General features: G+C 47.4%; 6 protein-coding genes across 12 annotated transcripts; 4 read left to right on the top strand and 2 right to left on the bottom strand.

Moving 5' to 3' along the window:
• Positions 1–1,041: 1,041 nt before the first annotated feature.
• On the top strand, positions 1,042–2,220 carry H257_07515 (hypothetical protein; the record flags this gene model as incomplete). Its single annotated transcript, XM_009833070.1, has 1 exon — positions 1,042–2,220. The coding sequence occupies exon 1, from the start codon at positions 1,114–1,116 to the stop codon at positions 2,218–2,220; it is 1,107 nt and encodes a 368-aa protein (XP_009831372.1). The 5' UTR covers positions 1,042–1,113.
• A 479-nt stretch (positions 2,221–2,699) lies between these two features.
• Positions 2,700–6,347, bottom strand: H257_07514 (AGC/AKT protein kinase). The gene is made up of 6 exons (XM_009833069.1): positions 5,055–6,347; positions 4,426–4,569; positions 4,208–4,356; positions 3,496–3,877; positions 3,241–3,433; positions 2,700–3,167 (listed from the first exon to the last, which is right to left on the bottom strand). Exons 1-6 carry the CDS (start codon positions 6,222–6,224, stop codon positions 2,773–2,775), a joined length of 2,433 nt encoding a protein of 810 aa, XP_009831371.1. The 5' UTR covers positions 6,225–6,347; the 3' UTR covers positions 2,700–2,772.
• Positions 6,348–8,677: 2,330 nt separating this feature from the next.
• On the top strand, positions 8,678–10,846 carry H257_07513 (hypothetical protein). 4 transcript variants are annotated; one of them, XM_009833066.1, is made up of 6 exons: positions 8,678–9,247; positions 9,301–9,390; positions 9,432–9,483; positions 9,540–9,889; positions 10,495–10,551; positions 10,613–10,846. In XM_009833066.1, exons 1-6 carry the CDS (start codon positions 8,690–8,692, stop codon positions 10,616–10,618), a joined length of 1,113 nt encoding a protein of 370 aa, XP_009831368.1. In that variant the 5' UTR covers positions 8,678–8,689; the 3' UTR covers positions 10,619–10,846. The 4 variants fall into 4 exon arrangements, with proteins under 4 accessions (XP_009831368.1, XP_009831367.1, XP_009831370.1 ...); XM_009833065.1 differs by having other exon boundaries at positions 10,495–10,846; XM_009833068.1 differs by having other exon boundaries at positions 9,540–10,551.
• Positions 10,847–11,860: 1,014 nt separating this feature from the next.
• On the bottom strand, positions 11,861–12,520 carry H257_07512 (hypothetical protein). Its single transcript, XM_009833064.1, has one exon. The coding sequence runs from the start codon at positions 12,458–12,460 to the stop codon at positions 11,924–11,926; it is 537 nt and encodes a 178-aa protein (XP_009831366.1). The 5' UTR covers positions 12,461–12,520; the 3' UTR covers positions 11,861–11,923.
• Positions 12,521–17,289: 4,769 nt separating this feature from the next.
• On the top strand, positions 17,290–19,058 carry H257_07511 (hypothetical protein). 3 transcript variants are annotated; one of them, XM_009833061.1, is made up of 4 exons: positions 17,290–18,284; positions 18,402–18,511; positions 18,562–18,646; positions 18,716–19,058. In XM_009833061.1, the coding sequence occupies exons 1-4, from the start codon at positions 17,340–17,342 to the stop codon at positions 19,019–19,021; spliced, it is 1,446 nt and encodes a 481-aa protein (XP_009831363.1). In that variant the 5' UTR covers positions 17,290–17,339; the 3' UTR covers positions 19,022–19,058. The 3 variants fall into 3 exon arrangements, with proteins under 3 accessions (XP_009831363.1, XP_009831364.1, XP_009831365.1); XM_009833062.1 differs by having other exon boundaries at positions 18,402–18,646; XM_009833063.1 differs by lacking the exon at positions 18,716–19,058 and having other exon boundaries at positions 18,402–18,711.
• Positions 19,059–19,271: 213 nt separating this feature from the next.
• On the top strand, positions 19,272–20,645 carry H257_07510. 2 transcript variants are annotated; one of them, XM_009833060.1, is made up of 3 exons: positions 19,272–19,765; positions 19,817–19,927; positions 19,980–20,645. In XM_009833060.1, the coding sequence occupies exons 1-3, from the start codon at positions 19,345–19,347 to the stop codon at positions 20,105–20,107; spliced, it is 660 nt and encodes a 219-aa protein (XP_009831362.1). In that variant the 5' UTR covers positions 19,272–19,344; the 3' UTR covers positions 20,108–20,645. The 2 variants fall into 2 exon arrangements, with proteins under 2 accessions (XP_009831362.1, XP_009831361.1); XM_009833059.1 differs by having other exon boundaries at positions 19,272–19,927.
• The last annotated feature ends 2,179 nt before the right edge of the window (positions 20,646–22,824 follow it).

Below are 22,824 nucleotides of genomic sequence, written 5' to 3'. Positions count from 1 at the left end.
GATAACGCAGAGGAAATTGTAAAACTGATTGATTGGCGTTATCTACATCTACATGCATGACTACTGTGACTATACTATATCTAATGCTATATATACGTGCGCTCTGCAGAAGGAACTTCTGGTGTCCATGGCCGAGCACGCCGCACGCCAATCGAGCTTGGTCGTAAACTGACGTCAACAGTGACGTCTGTTCTGATTGGTCGATAACCCTATGACGCCACTGGAGTGACGTCGTTACACTAGAATTCATCACCAAATGTACTCCTAGAATCTGGTACAGTATGGGGTACTAGGAATTATTACGTGGCTGCACGGTATGTACTAGCTCAAACACGTCCAACTTCTGTTGTCCTTAGTATATCAATATTCATCAGGAGCTGGCGTGGCCACGTATGTGGTTGATGTGGGTATTGCCATTTAGATCAAGGCTATAGCCATTTAGATCAAAACGACCCCCCACCTCGGAAGCAGGCTGCATACAATTGACATAGTTTCGCAAAGTTAGCATCGTGCGATTACCAGTGAGACGTAGCATACACTACCAAGTATGTTGGCATGTCTAAGTTGTAGTTGCACAGCACGATAGTTGGAAATGGTACCCCCGAACCTCCCATCTACATTGGCCGGCTATGTGCGTGGTTGTGAATATTTTTTAACTAGTACGTATCTACAGCAGTAACAAGAGGCGCATTGAACGTTATTAGTACAAACATACCTACGATGCGTACGTGCCCAGGTGCCACCCCCTCTCATGAGATCAACCCATCACAGTAAAGTGTGGTGTCAAGAAGGATTGATTGACGTGGGTACTGAACATGCATCTGGAAAATGTTGCGGTGCAGTCCTACTTGACCTGTGAACATGTCAAGTTGTATGCAAGAATACTGCACCAACATCGCAAAAAGCTCTAGAACATTTGAAATTAAATGACTTGCAGGACATGTACATAATGCTGTATGGCTTATCCTGGGACTACTGTAACTCAGTCAAAGTCCATTTGACATGACGCCCGTTCGTGAACAGTTGCGAGCCAATCATAACGCGTTGATTTGACGCTTAAGTACGCATTGTTTCGTCCAATGGCGAAAATCCGTACTTTAGGAGTAGGACAACATGCAGTATGCCGCGGTGCTGGCTCGCGACGACTCTCGAGGACGAGGAGGGGGATACAGCAGCAACCTGTCGTCTTCGATCGTGGCGCTTCCAATCAAGGCCAAGAAGCAGACCAAGAGCCAGCGAAAAGCTGCGGCGGCTGCCGCCAAAGGAAAGCAAAACGAGGCTCAGGTCATCCAGAGGACTGAAGAAAGGTTGGGTGAACACGTGTGGGAGCTGTGCTTCGAGTACCTCGACGTGGCGTCGTTGTGCCAGAGCAAACTCGTGTGTCGGCACTTTCGTCGCCTCGCCATGCTTCCGCTTCCATGGATGCATTTGTACTCGTCGGCGTGGCTGCAACATCATCCGCATTCCGCCTTGCCGGACGCGTACCGACACTGTTCGTGGATCCAGCTCTGGCGCATGCACGTGCATCGCATGTCCGTCGACGTCAAGCTGTCCACACGCGCCGACGTCACCTCCGATCCAGTGTCCCACGTGATCACGGTCGTCAACAACTCGATGCTTCGGAGCCTCGAGCACGGCGCGGTGGAATCCATTCGATCCCTCCAGCCTCTGGCTTCGATTCCGTGTGCGATAGCGTTGCACCGCCACGTCACATACTTCGAAGCCACGTCATCCTCCGCAATGAGCCTGGGCATGGCCTACCTCCCCGATCGCACCAAGTGCCTGTATGGATTTGGGTCAGATGCGCACGTGGGCTGGCACCCGCTGTCCTTTGGCTACCACACACACCAGCACCAGTATTCGTCGTCTCCAAAGTCGGCGCTTCCGTTCGTCGTCATGCACACTGGCATGGACTTGGTGACGATGCCGTTGGTGGCCCCTAGTACTACTACTAGTAGTACTAGTACTACAATGTGGCCGCCCGAGCTGTTAGGCCCCCACGACAATGTGTTTGGGTGTGGCTACGACCAAGACTACGAGCGCATATTCTTCACGCTCAACGGCGTCCTCCTCGGCATGGTTCCGTACGACATCCCGCCTGGGAACTACGCCGCCGCCGTGTCCATGGACGTCTTGTATGCTTCCGTGGCCGTCAACTGGGGTCACCTCCCGTTTGCGTTTGCGATTGAAGCTTACATTGTTGCCGACCATACGACTTAACACATAACGTAACACTCCAATTTCAGAACACTTTGGAAGGCATGTAACTCGACTACTCGTACGAAGCGGATTATAATTCTACAATATGTTAAAATAAGGTCAAAATCCAGGCCAACTCGGGAGTTATGAATGCGATATGGTTCCTGTTATAATTGATTATCATTTACTTTGTCCAGCTTACAACAAGCGGTCCAATTTAAGGTGCACCATTTTAAGCTTAGTCTTTGTATACCCATTTGCATATTTTTGGGCGGTTAGGTTAAAAACTGCCTTTGTAGGAATTGATTGGCTAATTCGCTTGCACATTAAATTGGATCGAGCACCTTAAACTGGACTTTTACGTTACAGTAGATGATGCTCATGTAGTTACTACTAGTAGTTACTACTTACTATAAATCCAACATCCCGTGCACATGAAACCCAATTTCGCTACAAAAAACTCGCCGACTTGGTCCCTACCACTTGAAAGCCGTTCTCGCTGCAAGACAACCATAATATATATATATATATATAGTGATGTTTGTGTGACATATTAATAAAATACGGCCGTGTCTACGCTTCGACAGCCAGCGCTTCGAGCTGGACGCTACGACGTCCAGAAAAGGCCGCCTCGAGCATGTCGTCCTCGTCCACTAGAAACGACGGCGTCGAGTCGCACACGTAGCTAAAGCGGCCAAATTCCCCGGCGGCATCGGGGTTTGCAATCGGGTTGGGCTTGGGTTTGGTCAATGTGTCCATGGGTTTCCATCCAAAGAAGCTGAACATGGACGTCGACGGCGGCGGCGTCTTGCTCATGACGATGCGCCCCAAGTCCACATTTGTGCGCCGCGACAGGTCCTTGGTCGTGTCGGGCTTCCACGGCGGCGAGACCTTCTTCTTGAGCACTTGATCCCACGCCATGCCTTTGAAAAATGGATGCGTGAGGATGTCGCTAGCATGGTGGGCGCCTACAAAACGTGCACAATCATATATGCCGTTCAGGTCGTTTTTCAGGTAGATTAGATTCGGATTCTTCCCTACCGAGACGTTTGTGGGGATCTTTTTCCAACAACCCGACAATCAACGACTTGGCGTCGTGGGAAATGGGAATTCTCCCAGGGAATTTCACTGGATCCTTGTCGATCAACCGATACAGCACCGACACGTTCGGGTGGTGAAACGGACGTCTGGCAAACATCATCTCGTAGATCAATATGCCCAGGCACCACCAGTCCTACCAATATATATATATATATATTCAAATATATATATATAACTTTTAGAGTCGTCACGTACCACTGCTTTGCCATACTCGCGACTGCGTTTCGGTTTAAGCAGCTCGGGCGCGGTATACGCCGGCGACCCCGCCATCGTCCGCGCACCTTCGAGGGACCGCACGTTGGTCTTACTCAGGCCAAAGTCCACCAGCGCAATATTCCCTTCCTTGTCGAGCATAATGTTGTCTGGCTTGAGATCCCGGTACACAATATCACACGCGTGCAAATGACACAGGGCTAACACGAGCTGCGCCGCATAAAACTTGATGCGCGCCAAGTCGATGGGCAGCTTGATGCGCTGGTCGCCGTCCTCGGAGAACTTGTTCATATGCGTATACAATGACCCCCCGGGGTAGAACTCCATGCCCAGAAACACCCGACTTTGCGACTGGAACGAAAACCTAATATAACAACTCTACAGTTAATACCACCATGTGGACGGAGCTACAAATAATGTAGTAGTACTAGTACTAGTAGTAGAAACTCGCACTACTAGACCATACGGACGAGACGACATCCACTCGGGAGAGGCAGATGATAGATATACACACATTCCAACAGGATCCATCACGAACTGGCGATTCCGAACGCTATCGCAGATTTCGAAAGCAGACAATATATATATATATATAATGCTTGACCATATCATATCTATATATATACATACTACAGTATACATATATAAAATCCTTTACCATATTGTACTACAAGTCTAGATAGGTCGAACGTACCGCAGAGGCGCAATGAACGGGTGATATACGTCGCGAAGGATGCGCATTTCCGTGCGCGTGCGGACCTTGTCGTAGCTGGACATGGAGCTTTTGTCCAGAATCTTGATCGCAAAGATCTCGCCCGTGGTTTTGCGTTCCGACAACACCACCTACCACCAACCAAATTACTTGTGATAAAATATTTAAAAAATAATAATAATGATTTCTCGACCACCTACCGTGCCAAATGTGCCTTGACCAAGTACTTTTTTTACTGCAAAGTGCTGCATCGACAGCGACAGCACGCGCTTGGACGAAGTCGCTTTTAAATTGGACTTGAGTCGCGCCATGCGCTCTTCCACGTCCGTCGCGTGAAACGCAGCCTACATAAATATATATATATATAATAGTAAAAAAAAGAAGAAAAAAAAGACCTGGTCTAAAATAAAATAAAAGCATAAAAAGACACGAAAAACACAGCCAAAATCACACAACAATAAAAATGCAAAATAAAAGAAAAGGCATTGATATACACTACAGTATGGTCAAAATCGAATATCGATTCGAATGTCCTAAGAGAGAAAATGGTGGATACACGAACGCCAGAGCCAATCAAATCACGTCCTGTCGAATATTTTCTACCAATCCAAACGTTTGACCCCGTCTCGGCACTGGGCAAAACCATATATATATATATATATATATACTACTCGTTGTATAGTTTAGTATGTACAAGCAAGCTAAAATAATCCAAGATCAAGTGGATTCGAATGCTATGTGGCGAAATCATCACGCACATGTCCAAATATACGTGAAATAATGCACAGTATCGCAGACAAGTACACACAAAACACCCATGCGAGCGTACCGGGTCCACCTCCATGTACAACTTGAGGCTGAGCACGCGGCCGCCAGGAGATAACGTCACTTCGTCCTTCCATTCGCAAGCGTAGGTGGTTTTGGTCGCCTTGTTGGTGATTTTGCCGACGCCGCTGACCAGCAGCACGTTCGGGCGCGAGCTCAGGGTCACGCGATGCAATGACATGTCAGATAACGTCACCACTTGGCTAAGTGAAAACAAAAAGTCGACGACGCCTTCGCGGCCATAGTACACGGCGGACGGGAGCGCCGGGATCGCAAAATGGATGGACACGACAATGTCCAGCGAGCAGAGCGGGAACAGCACGAGCAGTTCATTGCAGCAGACCGTCGGGTGCTGCATCTTGGACTCGTAGTTGGCCACGACGGTGGTCCAGAGGTGGTAGAAGTGCGATGTCGTGGACACGTTGCGGCTCTTCCATTCGACCGACGACCGGATGGACGGGACAGGGGGGGCATTGCCGCTAAAGCTTGGGTTGTAATGGCTCATGGAGAGTCGACTGGGCGCAAAGTTCCCGAGCGAGTGGCGCATGACATTTGTGGCCGGGTTCGGGTGCATGTGACCGTTGAAGCTCAAGCTCAGGTGCTGGTTCGACGACATGGACAAGTTCGCAAATGACGATTGCAGATGGCGTGTGTCTGCGGAACAAGAAGAAACGTTCCCTTCAAGGATCAAGTCGGGCAGTTGCGCGGACGCCGCGAGCGACGCCTGAAAGTACGCGACCTGAATCGCCTTTTCGATCATGCGAATCCACAACTCCGTTTCGATCGGCGTCTTCGTGTACATGCAAAAGACTTTGTCGATCGAGGTCGTGACCACAAACCCGTTGCTCCGCGACGGGTCCTTCTTCGCGCCGGTCACAGTGACGCGCCCCTTGAACTTTTCAAAATCGGCCATTGCATGCTCCTTCGACGAGTAGTACGTGAAGCACGTGCCCGTGAGGATCCCGTAGCGGTTGCGCCAGTTGCGTACGACGTGGCCTTGCTTCCACACATACCCTTCCCAGTCTGTTTCAAACAAATCTTCGAACGGATGCAGGGCGAGCGAAATGCTGTCGGTGCCGGCCATCTCGAGCTCGCTCGTGCTGCCGCGGGATGTCGCGATCATCTGGCTGGAGCTCATGCGGTACGACGACGAACTAGATGCTTTTCCAACCATGTTGTCAGCGCGGTCAAGTGGAGTGTCGCGCTGGTCGTCGACGGTGGTCGGTTGTTGCTGTGGTGTGTCTTGTAGTAGAGGGGAGTCGTCGGCGCACAGCCCAAAACCACTTGTGAATTAAACTATCCAGAAACATTCAGCGCACGGTTGAATTAAATATTGCCATTGTACTCGATAAACGTATCGAACTTAAAACCGTTTCGATTTAATGCTGCTGATTGGGTAGAAATCCTTGCACATTTTATATATCCATTTCCACAGGTTCGTTTCGTCGCGGCTATGCCTGATCGTGGACAAATCAAGATGGGGTATACATACATACATACATATATATATATATTCCTTGTTCTAATGTTACAAGTATACGACTAATATTCAGTAGAGATCTTCGAAGCTAGTACAGATCTATCTAGACGGGGATATTGCTTGTACTGGCAGAGGAGGACTGTACACGGAATTACTTCCAACTCATACGTGAAACCGCCCAACCGATCCATGGAATTCACAACCGAGACATGTGTGTCTCCGTCCAAAGAGTACGACTTTGGCATGACTGGTAGTAATGTAACAATAATACTGTGCCATGACGACGAACACTGTATAACGTTACCATCCCAGAGTTTCTCAAAGTTGGGTCCTCCAGCATACTACGGTACTGTACTGTATACCAACTCGACGACTCTTGATATATCGTTAAGAAATGTTACTTTTTAGTAATAATTTTAAAATATCTTAAATGCACTCGGAACTGTGGAGTACCTTGACGCTCGAATAAATACTGTACGTACCACTGACGTAAATAACAGAAAAAACAATTGCCAGATACTGTCACGTAGTAACGTTATCAGAGAATGACGCACGTTGCGAGACGAAACTTATTTAATTACATATAAACTCTAGTTAATATTTTCTAATCGACAATAGAATTTCGAGTCCCACTGTTTAGATATTTACAGTTAATATTAGAGAGTACTGTATTAGTATTAGAGAGTATTAGTGTTGGTGTATTCACAGTCAATGCTACTACTGTAGTACTCCCAGTAGTTATTAATACGTATTCGAATTAATAGTAACTTTTTGTAACACTGTAAACTACTGTAAAGCCATTTACTGATATTATCTCAAAATTCACAATTTTAACTTTAACTTGCAAGAACTTGTTGAAGCATGCATCGAGTCCTTCAAAGCTTGGACTTACTTATGATGTACTAGTACTATTAATAGTAACACCATAACGTTAGTTGAAAATTCGTCCAATTCGTCTTAACGTTGTTAACCCACTAGGATGGATGAGATTTTCGCCCAATGAGAAGTAATCTCATTGGCAGGATTAGCCAATTAAATCATAGTATTTGGATTGAGTTAACCCATATTGACTGTGGCAATGAGAATATTCCTCATTGGGACGAAGGTGGAATATTAATAGCGATTCTGAGGAAGTTACTTCGAAGTACTTCAAGTATATTATTAAGGTTGATAAATACCTGGTGTTTTAGCTAATTTACTGGGGTTTTATAAATACCAAATAACTCTGAGCAATAATAATCGCGTAGTACATGCTACCTGCATGTATTACGCGATGGAACAAAAAGGTGGCGTACTGGTATTACAAATGTCACACAGCGAGGACAAGCGCCGGAGTTCTACCGTACGTACATAGTGCCACATCGTAGAAAACCACTGTATCAAAACTGTTCGTGATAACCAGTGAATTGTGCAATTTGGTCCCGAGAATACCGGTAGCAGATATAACTTCGATTTGCACTTTTCAAATGTGCAAAAACGAGGGAGTTGCATAAATGACCTCCCTATAGTTACATTCTGTAACGAAACGTGATCCTAATTCACGGTATTCACGGATTATCGAGGGTCGATGTATTACCCCGAAGCCCCGAAACCCTGATAACAAACGTTTATGGTTCATTGACTGAGTTTGGATTATCATTATTGCGACATTCGTTTATGGTGTGAATAGCCAAAACGAGTGAAAAGCACAATGTTAACGTTAACTTACTGTTAGGTTGCGCATGAGAAATATTCTCATCGGCAGATTTATATAGTTTAACCGAGATACATGGGTCTAATCATGTGGCGCGGGTCAAATTTTGACGTTGTCCATAAATTATGAACTACAGCTCGTAGAATGTTAAATCATACATCAATTGCTTTGCCTATTGATAGTTAGAAAGATGTGCCTTGGCCTGAAGTGTAGAATAGTTTGTGTCAAACGTGAACGACCAAAAATGGGGTGGGTCTATTCATGTGGCGAGGACTGTACTAGTATTTCTTATGTATACTTTGCCTCGCATTCGTGTGGATAAACTTACTAAAGCTATAGACTTCAACTTTGAAAACTATTAAAATACCAGTTCATGTATACCTGTGACAATACATTTCACATATTATTTGCTAAGGAATATGCACAGCTAAAGGTTATTCGTTCTTTGCCAAACATTTTTGCCCCGATGATGCGGTGGAAGAAGCTCGTAGTTCGTGACCTGCCGCACGACGCCAGTTGCGAGGAAGCGCTGAGTGCATGTGGGTTCCCCATCACGTACACGGACTCTGTCTTGCGCACACCGATATTTCCGTCGACGTTCTTCCGATGGGAAGGCGGAAAACCGGCCAAGAATGGTCGCGCTAGTGTGCCGTCGCGCCTGACGTTGCAATTCCGGAAAGACCCTGATCAGCTCGAGGACACGCTCCGTGTGTTGCATGGCAAGGAAGTGACGTTGGCGAATGGATCGTCCATCGTGCTCTCTGTGCACGTCGCGCCGAACCAGCGGCTCCCGCGGGAGAAACCTCGGCGCCGTGACAACAAGTCCAACACGATCGCCAAGGACCCAGACTATCTGGCGTTTCTGGACGACTTGAACGACCCCGACAAGAAGCAGCAGCAATCCGTCGTCACCGCGAATGATGTGAACGAAGGCGGCGACGACAAGGTCAAGGACAAACCCGTGTCGGCCCTCGTCAAGTTCCTCAACGACCGCCGCGTCGAGCGCCGCGATAAAGGCGGCAAGGTTGGTCGTCGTATCTCCATGTCTATTTCTCTCTCTAAACCTGTCTATGATAGTATGGCCAACGCGGCACGTCCACCGGTTTCCCCGCCGAAACCACCAGCAGCAGCACCCGCGGCGGCAAGAAGAAGCACGCCGACGGAAAGGTACTCTCTCGTCCATACTCTATACCTCTGACGACACGTAGAAATCTGCCAAGGACAAGCGCAAAGAGGACAGTCGACCCCCGAAAGAATCTCGTACGAACTACCGCCGCCGTTCCATGTGTCGACTCTGACGATGTGTGTGCATGTAGGAGGCGGCGGCGGCGGTGCCAAGAAAGGAAAAGACAAAAAGCAGCCACGCAACAACACGTCGAACGGCCTTTTCACTGCTCCGGACGGCGGCGGTGCGACGGCGAACCTCCCGCCTTCGACGATGGACACGATGCAACCTGGCATGCTGCGGATCATGCCAAAAGGAGGAACACTTCCAACGGATCAGCAGCTGCCGCTAGAAGGAGGAGGACGTGGTCGTCCCCGGGGAGGCGGCAACCGGAGTCGGGGCGGCAAGAAAGCCGCCGGGCGGTCGGACGGAGGTGACCCGCCGGGCGGAGGACGAGGCCAACGCCATCCAACCAACCCGCCATCTTCGTCGTCCACGTCGGTAAGAACGCCCGCCAAATACAAGTGGATTTGGGATATATTATGCCAAATATTGAACTTTTGTGCGGATTAGTTGCCAAATCCATCGATCGATTGTTTGTTACTATTGAATATTGTATGGAACAAAATGTGCAGCAGTGATGCCAATTACACTAATTGAAGGCATACACTATTTTGTTGTGGATTGATCGATTGTTTGTACTGAATTTTGTACAGAACAACATGTCCAGCAGTGATGCCCATTACACACTAATTGAAGGCATACACTATTTTGTTGTGGGTTGGTGCAACTGATGATATCCTGCATTCCGATTCTTGTGCACATTGATTTGTGTCAATACTATTGAGACCATTTACCAAATATTTGGACTACTTTTATGCTGAATTATCGCCAAATCTATCAATATATCGATTCGTTCGTTGTACTGAAATTTGTATGCAAAAAGGTGTATTAGCACTAATTCGTTGTTGATTGGTGGAACTGATGATTTCGTGCAATCTGATTGGCTATCTGGAAATGCTGTTTCTGCCACATTGGGTTGGGTCAATGATATGCTCCAGGTTTGAAGAAACACAAAACATTATATATATATATATTGACTGTAGGGTAAAAAGCAAAAGGTATTTGTGCCGAAAGGCGCCGTGCAGCCGCCTCTCCCAACGGTATCGCAGAATAACGTTCCTTGTACGTTGTGATACAGTATATATATATATCCTCTTGTAGGGCTAAATTGGATATTGATCTCGTGGAAACACCAGAATGACATGAATGCGGGCGGACGGAACGTGTACATACTTGTGCTCAATCTGACCAAATGGGAGGATAGATGCCCACAAGAGGGACGATATACAGTGAGGATGTTAGGATGTCTCTTGATGGCCAAAATGGCAGTCGTTGGTTACGTCCATAGTATACTATAAGCGATTAACAAGGGCATATATTCTCACAGGAATATACGTACTACATACCGTGTTCTTTTGAACCAGTCCAATATAACTGAAACATTCACTTGGGTTCTGAGAATAATAGGAGTATCCGACGACACACGAGTACTGTACACTTGTGGTTGGGGAGCTTTCGAACACAAGTGTTTGTACAAATTTCCACCTGATAGTAATGAAGTATTAGTATTAATATTCTGGATTTGGTACACATTTCCAACTTTGAGAAAGGATTGGATTGGCTCTTAAGCAAGTATATTCAACCAATCAGAACTCCGTCGTGATTCAATATTGACAAACCACGCGAATTTTGGACTGTCGGGGTGTACGTCTATCAAACAAAGTCATGTATAGCTGTTTTTTCATTATAGCCAATCACACTGACATATTCATTTCGTTTAAGCCAATCATACTGCTTTCTTGACTTTGTCCAGAATTGGCAAATTCGGGTGAAATGTTCTAATAAGGGCATCCCCAATGGTACGACGGTATCTTCCGGAAACGGCATATTTTTACCGCGAGACGGCAAATCGGCCATTTTTACTGTTTACCACCCGAGGGCAAAATACAGGAGCCAATCATTGACTACAATTTGAAGTATTTTCACCAATCGATATCTCGTTAGATGCTCTCAGAAGCACCGTTGGTTCGAGTAAATGCAGCGCAATTGAGATCGAAGTTGCCTCCTTTGACTACCCTACTGACTGGGCTGAGCGACACTGCTCGTGAGCATTTTTTGTACCTTTCGAAGTCAACACGTGGGCAAATTGATCCTCCATGCAGCTTGAAATTCACAGTTTCGTCCTCCTCAACATGAACTCTAGTCAGTATCACTGTGTACGTTGGGATTACTTGAACCAATTCATGCTTTTCCATCAGTGAAGCCACCATAACCGGATGGGCCTGCTATGCGGATTGTTTGCCGTTTTTTCATGCAAAAAAGTTAATTTTGTTAGTAAACGGCAAAATACAGTCTGATTATACCGTCGAACCATTGGGGCAATTTCTAGCAAAAGTACTTTGACACGTCATCGTGACCCCCAAGGGAATAGTTACTAACTTTCTTGGTGATACATAGTTAGGGCAATAATTCTTATAGGGCTAAGCAGTCGTCGTCTGCGGTCCACGTCGTGCAATGGGATTGGAACGTCACGACTTTGATGGGCTGCAATTGTTCTGGGGGGGTCGACCACGCCGCCACCATCTCCACCTCCAACGCGACGTCAGTGTCTCCGTCCGCCGTGTCCTTCTTCTTCTTTGCTTCGATCCACGCTGCTCCGTCTCGCGCAGACACGTGGATCGCCACGGCCATGGATCGCTTGGCATGCACAATGTCCTGCATGGGAACGACGTAGTACCGACTGTGCTTGGGCTTGACGCATAGCTGGACGGGGACCAACCCGTTGTTGGTGATGTGGAGCACTGCCATGGCCGCGAGGCCGTGGACCAGCGTGAACGCGACGCGGGTACTTGGATTGAACGACACGTCCAGGACGTGGGGAGAGGACGGCGGACGCACGCAGAGGGTCGTGCGTCTATGGGGATGACGCTGACGACTTGTCGGGAGAGGTTTGGTCGCCACTGTGTTGCCCATCGAGAATAATGAAACGTTGCAGAACTTGCTTGTCATGAAATGTCGTTGTTGATCGTACTCGAAGAAATGTGCGACATCGGTGCAACGGCATTCTTCGCGGAGGTTTCATCAACATACAGTGCTCACGTGCTCACGTGCAACCGTACGATTCTCATCGTCGCACCCTTGGACGACGAAGGTGCATCTATAACGTTATGTCCTGAACGAGTAGTGCCCACATGGACTGTACCTGTTGCTACTACTATACTGTATATACATACATACATATGTATACTAACTTAGACCATTTGTCCTTTATGGCGTGTTCACATGACGCCAAATGTATTCGCATATTTCGGCCAAATGTCGATACTGTATTTTAGTGGATATATCCGGATATTTCAAAAATGAGATGTAATGATAAATGAAATGTGAACACGTTTCTTTTTTTACAATGTCCCAGATATTCTCAAGCCCAATATCTCCATGTCTCGAGCTGGATATTTCAAGGTGCTTGATATCCGAAAACTGCAATTACTGAATAAAGGGAACGAAATTAAATCCCGACCTGTCGTGACAACATGCAGTCGACAACCTCTGCACCATACTGGCGCAGGCAGCACTTGTGGGTACAGTAGGTAGTTGGCGTGGTGTTTATTCTATTGTACACAGGTATGCACACAGGTGTATCGTACATTGCAAGCCTTCGAAGACAGGTTGCCGAGACAGAACGCTGGCAATCGATACAGCTGGCAACCGATATGTACCGCAACTGTCTCGGCTCGTTAGGTGGGCAGGCGGCATTCACTGCGAGCATTGTACAGTATAACCAACCGATCTAGGCTAACGCACATATTCGCCCGAGTCGCGTCCGTCATTGACCGAATAACGTTATGATTGATTCACCGCTAGAGTGATTGATTCCGTCAGTGTAATTCACACATGGTGCCCACGTTATGTAATATGTACTACAATTGTACCAACTACCTATACAACGCTATTAATAGTACAGTAACGTACGTTACACTAACGTACGTTCCACGATTCTTTGATATTATCGCGTACGAACATGTTAAGCATGATACTAGTACTCTACAACAGGAACAAGTTCGGCATGTTCGAATGGATACATCGCCGTCTCATGGGATTCCATTGCACAATCCATTTCTCATAAATGTTGCGATATGCAGTAACTTATACGAAGTACTTGACTTGCCAAGTCGGCTTATGGCATAAGTTTATGGGGTGGCATCCAGACCAGCCAGCCCTAAGGGCGTGTTCAATGCATATCCGAGCATTTGCGGACATTTGCAAGCCGTATATATCCAAATTTGAAATGTCGAGAGATTTCAATTTGTTGGCCATGAACATATTTTCAACACCCCAACGGCCGTCAAGTATAAGTTACTGCATATCGCAACACATTTACAAACGGCCGTCTGCAATATTTTCCCAAAGCCTCATATCCCATGATAAAAAGGAGAAAAGAAGTATCTACAAAGTTGTCTGGATGCCAGGAGGGTGAGGGACATGGTCATAAAGGTAGTACTGTTGTACAACGAACTCCATGGAAGCGATGCCTATAATTCGATATCAAAGTCCTTCGACGTACTTTCTTAGTTTGTTAACAAAGTTGATCATAAATTATGACTACAAGTCATATTTGAGCAATGTTCTATTATTATATAATTGGACTTTAAATATTCTCACAATTCAATGTCAAATCTATTAAAATTACCGAACAGTTTTGAGCTGACACTGAAGTCACTACTCCATGCGTTCCAGGTTGTTGCGGCTTGTCGAAAGGCCAATGGAAAGTCCTCAGCCCCTACTGTGTCTAGCAGGTATGATAAGAGCTAGTGCGATCGAGCTACGTGGTATGCTGCCAGTTTGTATGACTTTCGCTGTTTAGGTAATTTCCGCACCCACCTGTTGAATTACGGAAAAATTATGTCGATTTCCGATTAACCGTGCAAGACTTCAACGTGAGAACAAACCTCCATAAAACCACATCGGTCCATTTCTTTAATGCAATAAAACACCCGATTCTCAAGAAAATTGTGGCATAGATTTTTGAACTTCGGTGGCATCCACATGCACAAAATCTCCAAAATGGAATATTTCGAATTTTGCAACGTTTCTTGGAAAAACGGCCATTTTATGCCATTTTTCGTGGCATCCAGACCCGCCACCGAGCTTAACTGTAGGTTATTTCCGGTATATTTCGTCCTACGCGCTACTGATTCACAAGATGTGCGTTATGTTCGTCGAACATTTGATACATTTCGTCTCTACTTGGTGCAGTATATTTCAACTAAACAGGCATATTGTTGGTCACTGTCAATATGTTTCAAATGGTGTTCCATCTATTTCGATTTTAGATGCAAATCAGTAAATCGCAGGTGGTGGAATAGCGTTTTGAACTTGACTAATTCGTAGATATGGGACGACATGAATCCTCTACAACCTTACACCTTGTAGCTTATGTTCTTCTACGGTCTTGGCGAAAACGCGGGTGACATAGCATCTGATGAAGAAGCGCGTTGATTTGCATCTAAAATCGAAATAGATGGATAGGATTTGAAATATATTGAACACCACGCGAAATATACCAGTTGTGGGGTAAGTTATACCGGATATTAATCGAAATATACTGGAACAATATATTGAATTGTTATGGTGCATTACTATAGATCGGCCATCCTCAGAGGAGACGTTTTAGTTTAAACGCCTGAGTTCTGTAAGTTAAACCCACGTAATGTTGACGTTAAATCATTATTAGTTACGTTTTGTATCTGATAAATAGGTTAAACGTCCTGAATAATCCGGATAAATGGAAACGTTTAGATGAAATGCACCATACATCGCGTGAATCATATGTGCGTCGGACGAAATATACCGGAAATAACCTGAACTTAAAGGTAAAATGGTGTAAGCTTATTATTAATAGTAGACGGCTACGTAGTCAACAACACACAATAGGTTTACAGACGACAAGGTATTTTAAGGGACACTTGGTACTTCGAGTTTGGCAAGAAATCGGAATATGATTGGCTTACGAACTTCGAAATTCGAAAGTAATTGTAGCCAATCACACAACAGAAGCTTCAATTTTGCTAATTTTGAACATGCGAATATTTTATATTGATTGGTTTGATGATTCAAGATAAAAGATAAGCGTTTGACGCGGTGGCGCAGTGGTTAGTGTGCCGGATGGAGAAGCAGGGGACCCGGGTGCGTCAATCTTTTTTCTACCTCATACAATGGTGAATTATGTTAATACTTCAATGAAGTAGTTAGTACATTTAGATCAGTCCTAATTACTTCGAAGTGCTAGCATTACTGTATTGTTCAAGACAGTATTAACAGTTAACATGACAATTTGATCCAATGATACACACATTTTAATGTCCCTCATAATTTTTCAGGAATGGCCTTCGCAAAACTTCGACGGATCTCTTGGGGTGTAATGCGAGCCCATGCTTTGATACCACGCTGAACCATGGCCAAACGCTTCCGTTGGGCGGTCACAGTCATCATGTCGACATCTTCTTCCTCGTCGTCGCCTTGAATCAATTCCTCTTCGAGCCAAAGGTCGCGTAAATGCCTCTTGAAAGGTGCCATGATGCCGACGTCGAGCAGCTGTACGGCACTGGTCGTATTCGGTGGCATTGGCGCGACAACACAACCGACTTCCTCTGTCGCGATACGTACGCCACGATCGCTAACATGAGAATCAAAGCTGTCAAGCAACAAGACGGACGGCGCGTGGACTTGTGGCTTCAAAAGAGATCGTAGGTAGTAGGCCCAAACACGCGCGTCCATCCATGCGCACTCCTGGACAGCATAATGATGGCCGATCGGAAAGTCATCGAACTCGTTCTTCTCGATCAGACCGCCCGGCATGCCACGCATGATAAACAATATCGGCAACTTCGCACCATCCGCGCGCACAGAGAGCACAGCTGTCATACGGTACGAATGCTTTTCGCCGCTAGAGATCTTTGAGCTACCACCCCGTACTACCCAGATGACCTTCGGTGGCATCTCGTGCGACATGCCTGTCTCATCTACGTTAAAAATGGTGTCAGCTTCAAAGCCCATAAATGCTGTTTGGAAGTCAAGCGCGAATAGCTTGCGAAGCTCGTCCACGTCGCCTTACAGTCGTTTCGCTTTAATGGGTCTTTGACGCGTGAATCCGTGCCGTCCACAGAACACCTGTAGCAACCGTAAAAGCGTCTGGTAGCCGCTGTGCTTTTCTCCGAGGTATTTGTCGAGCCATTGTCGGTGATGGCGCTTCATATAGTTGACGAGGTGTGTGCATGTCACTGCTCGCTCAGCCTCGCGGAGCTTGAGCATGAACGCAGTCAGCGTCGTGGTATTCGGGATTTCTTCGGGCCGGCCAGCACCATCAAGGTTGAAGCGCTTCATGTTACCGTCGAAACTCAATAGCTTGTCCTTCTGCTGCACCCAACGCGACAAGTTGCTCTTTGGGATGCCTGTCTCTGCTTCTAGGCCACGAGTGCTGGCTTCGAGCATCTTTGCAACCATTTGGCGCTTCATCGCATGCATGTAGCGCCTTCTTGGCTTCTTCTGAGGGCTGATCTTGTTGCGACGAACTGGTGCCATCGTGGAATGACATTGTACATGTTTTGAAAGCCATCAACGCGCGAATTTAAAATGTTTTCCCGCGAACCAATCTTGTAGCTAATCATTGATTATTATTTTCATAAATTTACTTGATTGGTTATAAAGAATCATGTGTTTCCAAAACTTCGGTGTCCCGTAAAATCCCTCGTCGTCTGTAACTATTATAGGAAGAATTAAGGATTAAAAACTGTCAAAAATATAATTTCACCTGGCGAATAAAAGCCGTTTTAATAATACTCTGGCGAAACGATTGTTGTCGCCCGCTGGCAGCACGATCGATCGATCCATGGTCGACAATGCACCGCCTACGGGGGGCGCCCGTCAATTGAGTGCCGCGGAGTCCTTGCACTTCTCCTCCTCTGAGGAGCGTATGTCTTCTCCCACAAAGATGACAGAAGTCCCGCCGTCGCTGCTCTCAGTTGGCGCCGACTGTATCAAGGTCGTTGTCGACACGAGCGTGTCCGAAATGGCCATGTTGCAGCACCTGTACGGCACGATGGACTGGTACGGCCACACGATCACTGTCAAAGTCATCACAGGCGCCACGCTCATCGTGCTCTACCTGTACGTGAGCGGGACATCCTTGATCAACCTGGAAGCGTACGATCCCGTGGTGGTGGATCATGCGATCGCCGCGATTGCGCTGTCAGGTCCTGTGGGGTACGCACTGCTCCTGAACATGTACTACTCGGACGTGGAAACCCCCGTGGGGCTCACATTGCTGACGCTGCGCATCTCGTGCTGCTGTATCGTCGGCGCCGCCATGACCGTGTTCCTCGCCGAATGCTTCTCGAGACGGCTGGTGTTCTCGCTCGTGCTCATGGGGTACGGCGTGTGGGGTATCGGGTACGCGTGGTCCGTCCCGCTGTGGCGGTGGTACACGTACGACGTCCGTCGGCACGGCCTCGTCGCGTTCCTTCCCGCCGGCCTCCAGGACACGCTCCTGCGCATGACGCTCCTCGAGTGGCTCACGGACACGTCATTCGCCGACAAGTTGCGCGACTATTTTCCGTTTTTCCTGCCGTTGAACAACGTAGAGCAGCAACGAGTGGTGCACAGCCTTCCCTGCGACACCCAGACCATGATGCACACGCCAGGGCTCGTGCACTTGCTCCCCTCGGCTCTGCAAGACGTACTGCTGCCGCCCACTGCAGGCGACTCGATAGATGTTGTCACGACGTCGTCGTCACGAGGAGCCACCGCGGGTGACGACAAGTCGACCACCACGACCGTAAGGATGGTGTTGAACTATATAGTTTTTGATGATATTTGGTGGATAATATATATACTGTAGTATTTTGGATGAAAGCTTGAAATTTGACCATAACATTACTGTGATATATCATAGGCCCAAGGAACGGCTATGGTTGGCTTTGACTTTCACAAGTTGGAACGTTCTGGTGCTGCCACGTCATCGACGAATGTACTGACGGAGATACTCCACGACAAGATCTCCAAGTACGAGGTTGCATGATGCGATCGATTATCACAGTATGGGTGTTGTGTAGCTCGATGCTGTCGTTGGTGCAGATGCCGTCGCCGACAGTGTTGAATCAAACCGCCGCCATCTCGAGCTTTCTCTTCGCTCTGCAGGTACATGACACTTCTATACAATGTGATGGTGAGTGATACTGGGAGTGAGTGATGCTGGGACGTACGTAGTTGAGTCAGTCGTCGAAGGCCCGAGTTCACTTTGTAATCCTTCTCCGCGTCGTGTGCCTCGCAGTCCTCGGCACCGTTGCGTCGGCTGCCGTATCGCTCCGAGCGATTCAAGTTCTCACGACGATGCCGTCGTCTAGGAGGTACCTGGCTCTCGTCCAAGAGATCTGGATGCGGAGGCAGAGCGGACAACAGCGCCGACTAACCGACGGAGGAGGGGGCAAGGCCACCGCGGCCCTCGTCACGGCCACAAAGTACGGGGCTGCTGCCATGGCTGCTGTGTGGATCGTGCGCAAGTTGCAAAAGTGAAGCGTTGCAAAATACAGTTACACTTTCAGTTTTGACGACGTTTCGAATTTCTGTTCATACTAGTAGTACTACAGAGTATATTACTCGTACTACTAATAGTATACTATAAATAGTACTGACAACATAGTACATACTAGTACTTGAAGTAGTACTTGTACATACTAAACTACAGTAGAAATAGTACTGACAACATACTAGTAGTACATACTAGCTAGTACTTGAAGTAGTACTGGTACATACTAAATTTGTCGACGCACTTTACGGAACAAAATTCCATTTTGTTTTGCTGTTAACAGAACAAATTTCGCACGAAGATCTCCAAGATGTCGGCCGCGGTGTCGGAAGTGTCGGCGGCCATAGGGGACTTGGGTAATGTCACGAACACGATCAAGGAAAAGGTGGCTCTCTTCGGGTCAAACCTCGACACCCGTGCGAACCACGAGCAAATAACAGAACTCACAAAGCAAGGTCGAGACCTGGTGCAGGCGACAACCGCCAAGTTGCAGACGTTGGTCAACTCTGCGTCGGGGGCCGACAAAAGTGCGTCGAGGAAGCTGAGCAAAGACTTCAAGGTGCAGCTAACGGCCTTCGAACAAGTGTGTGCAAAGACCGTGGCGTCGGAAAGTACGGCGGTGCAAGCGATCCGATCCACGTCTGTGCGTCGGAACACCGAGCGCGATTTGACCAACTACAACGAAGACCTCATCTACACTCAAGCCAGCGTCCAAGTGTACGACGAAGATGGTATCCTTTCTCATTATCTACAAGCTACAACGTATCTAAACGACATCGTAGACTTGGTGCGGCGGGAAGAAGACATCATCACGATCAACCACAAATTGGGCGAAATCAAAGCAGCGTTTCAAGAAGTCGACGGTCTTGTACAGGACCAACAAGACATTGTCGGTATGTACGACCGACTCATTTACGTGGAGTAAGTTTATGCGTGCTTTGGTAGTCGAGATCCACGACAACACGACGGCGGCAGCAGAAGACACGTCGGCTGCATTAGGCCAGGTGCAGCAAGCCGACAAGAAGACAGGCTATGCCACATGCACATGTTGCTACCTCTGTACGATCATGTAGACATGGATAAGCATGTTAGTAAGCGCACCTGGTGTCTTGGTCGCATGGACTGTCTATCATCGTCGTTACCATGATGCTTTTGACGCCAAACAAAGTGAAAGTACGTGAGTGCATGTACAGTATGTATGTTGTACGCATCGCTTTCATTATGACACGCGCATGGGTTCCATAAAGGTACGAGCAGCGCTGATGCGTTCATAAATACCTGGCGTGCCGAGGTGGTCACCACATTCAAAGCCCCAGCTGGCCGATCGTCAACGGTCCCCCCGAGTCGCCGCGACACGAGTCTTCTCCTTCCACCCCTCCAGCACCCAACATCGTATCGGTCACTGGGGTAGGGAACAACGCAGCCGAGGCCCTGGTATTGTTTTAGCGACTTTCTGTGGTCGTGGGCACGCACTATTTAACTGGTTTTGATGACGGAGAACTGGCCAATATCACCCAGGAAATCAAACACCCCAAGGGCACCGACGTGGGTATCGTAATCTTGGAACGCAACATCACGGCCATCCAACCTGTGTCGTTTGAATTCGTTCCGGCCGACGTGCTCACTTGGGTACACGGGGCTGGGGAGCCGTCGAGATTGTTGGCCCCAAATCGCAAGTGCTCCAGGAGCTCAGCGTCACGACCTGGACCAACACATTGCGCCGCTGTCAAACGACATTGGGGGCGATCAGACTGCCGCCGCACAAGGTCTCACCATTGGGCGACTTCTTGAGCCCAGCCACATAACGCCGATTTGGGCTTCCTGGCCCCCGAGGATTTCGAAACCGTCGTCAGGGGCCTCATCGCCCCAAGCGATTTTGCCTGGGACAACTCAGTGCGACGGCCACGGTGAAAGCGAAAAGGAGTGTGAACTTTAATGATGGAAATTGGAAAATGAATGGGCTTTCATCTAGAGCAAGTGAATCCAACTGCTAAGATCAGACTGTGATTGCACTATCACACCAAATGCTAACCAAATGGATCGTTGGGATGTGTAGAATAATTCCCTCGTTAAAACAGTTCCACTGTTGTTTTGACCCGAAATACTGCTTCAATGAGGATCCGGATACACCTTTTCGCCAGTAAGCCCTGAAACCTCGGACTCCGTCGTTATCTTTACTAATCTATCTCCCCTTCAAACCCGCCCGCCCCCCCGACGAACCGGCTGTAATTAAAAAAAAGGGGGGTCTAAAAACCGAAAATTCAGTAAAATCGCGCACCAGCGAGTATTCGTACAGATAACGACGGAATCAATTGCCAAGTGGTACTCTTCAAATATCTAGAAATTTGTATGGTCAAAATTATCATTACGAATCAAGTACCACTGTGTATTAAATTGGAACCAATACGATTGGCCAATTTTCAACCAATAGCAAGCATATTAGACGCAATAACGATGACGACGTCAACCATTCAAAATATCAAATGAGCTGACACTGTGAGTCAAAAAAATCAATTGATTCCCCGTTAACGTTACAACATAAACACTTCGCCTTCTCAAAGGAGCTACGAATGAGATCGCATGACATTTCTTCCCAAGCTTGAATAGTTCGTTGAATCATGGCCAATCGCTTCTCCGCTGCAGTGACGACTGGCTTCTCCGTAAGCCACTTCTTGCGCAACTTGCTCTTCAGTGGACCCATCACGCCAACATCAAGCGGTTGGCACTCACTTGTTGAGTTCTTAGGGAGAGGCGCGAGGATTCCAAACAATTCCGTCGATACCGTGTCGACAGATGACTCGCTTACGTGGCTGCCCAAATTGTCCGCCAGGATGACAGTTGGCCGGGTGATCTCGAACTTCAACAGCTCAGTGAGGTACATCTGCCATACGTGCTTGTCCATCCACGCCTTGTATTGAACGGCATACACATGGCCTGCTAGGTAGGTTGGGACTTCTTTTGTTTCGATCGATCCTCCTGGCTCGCCTTTGACAATGAAAATGATGTGTAGCTTCTCCCCTATCGAGCATAATCAAGCATTTCAAAGTCGTCTTTACCATTTGAACGAATCGTCAGTACAGCAGTCGTGCGGTCGGAGTAATTCTGAGACGTATCGACTTTTGATAACCCTGCAATGAGTTCACATTCCTGCCACATAAATTTTGCTGAAAACCACAGAACAGACGCCACCTGTCAACTCATGTGTTGAGATAGAGTCTCGAGTGAGGTGGATGCGCATCAAGGTACTTAAAAAGGGAATTGTATTACATCTGAATTGTTGGTACGACACTACAGCTGAACGTATTCCGGGGTACTAGTAATATATAATCGGATGGTGACAAGGAATACCGTAGAATGAAAGTGCATACGATAGGAATGAACGTTCATGTCCATAACTCAGGCTGTAGAGTGAATCTGAGGCACCGCAATGGCTCATTCAACTGGCCAGACGTAGTTCTTTAATGTAGTATATGCGTGAAGGGTATGTGTTCCCTGGAAGTGCTCAAAATGGATGGCTCTAAGGGGCCACAACATCCATGTCAATACCTCAGGCTGTTGAGTGAATCTGTGGCAGTACAAAGGCGCGTTCAGCTGGCCAGTGGTAGTTCTTTAACGTAGTGTATATGTGCCCTCGAAGTGCTCGAAATGAATGGGGCCACAACGTCCATGTCCATAACTCATGTTGCAGTGCGAATCCGAGGCAGCACAATGGGTCGTTGCGCTGGCAAAATGCAGTTCTGTAGTGTAGTTTGTGTGCGGTGGATATGTGTGCCGGAAGTAAGCAAGCTAC

Source organism: Aphanomyces astaci (assembly GCF_000520075.1).
Source record: "Aphanomyces astaci strain APO3 unplaced genomic scaffold supercont1.15, whole genome shotgun sequence".
Classification (NCBI taxonomy): domain Eukaryota; phylum Oomycota; class Saprolegniomycetes; order Saprolegniales; family Verrucalvaceae; genus Aphanomyces; species Aphanomyces astaci.
This window is presented reverse-complemented; position numbering and strand designations above follow the sequence as displayed.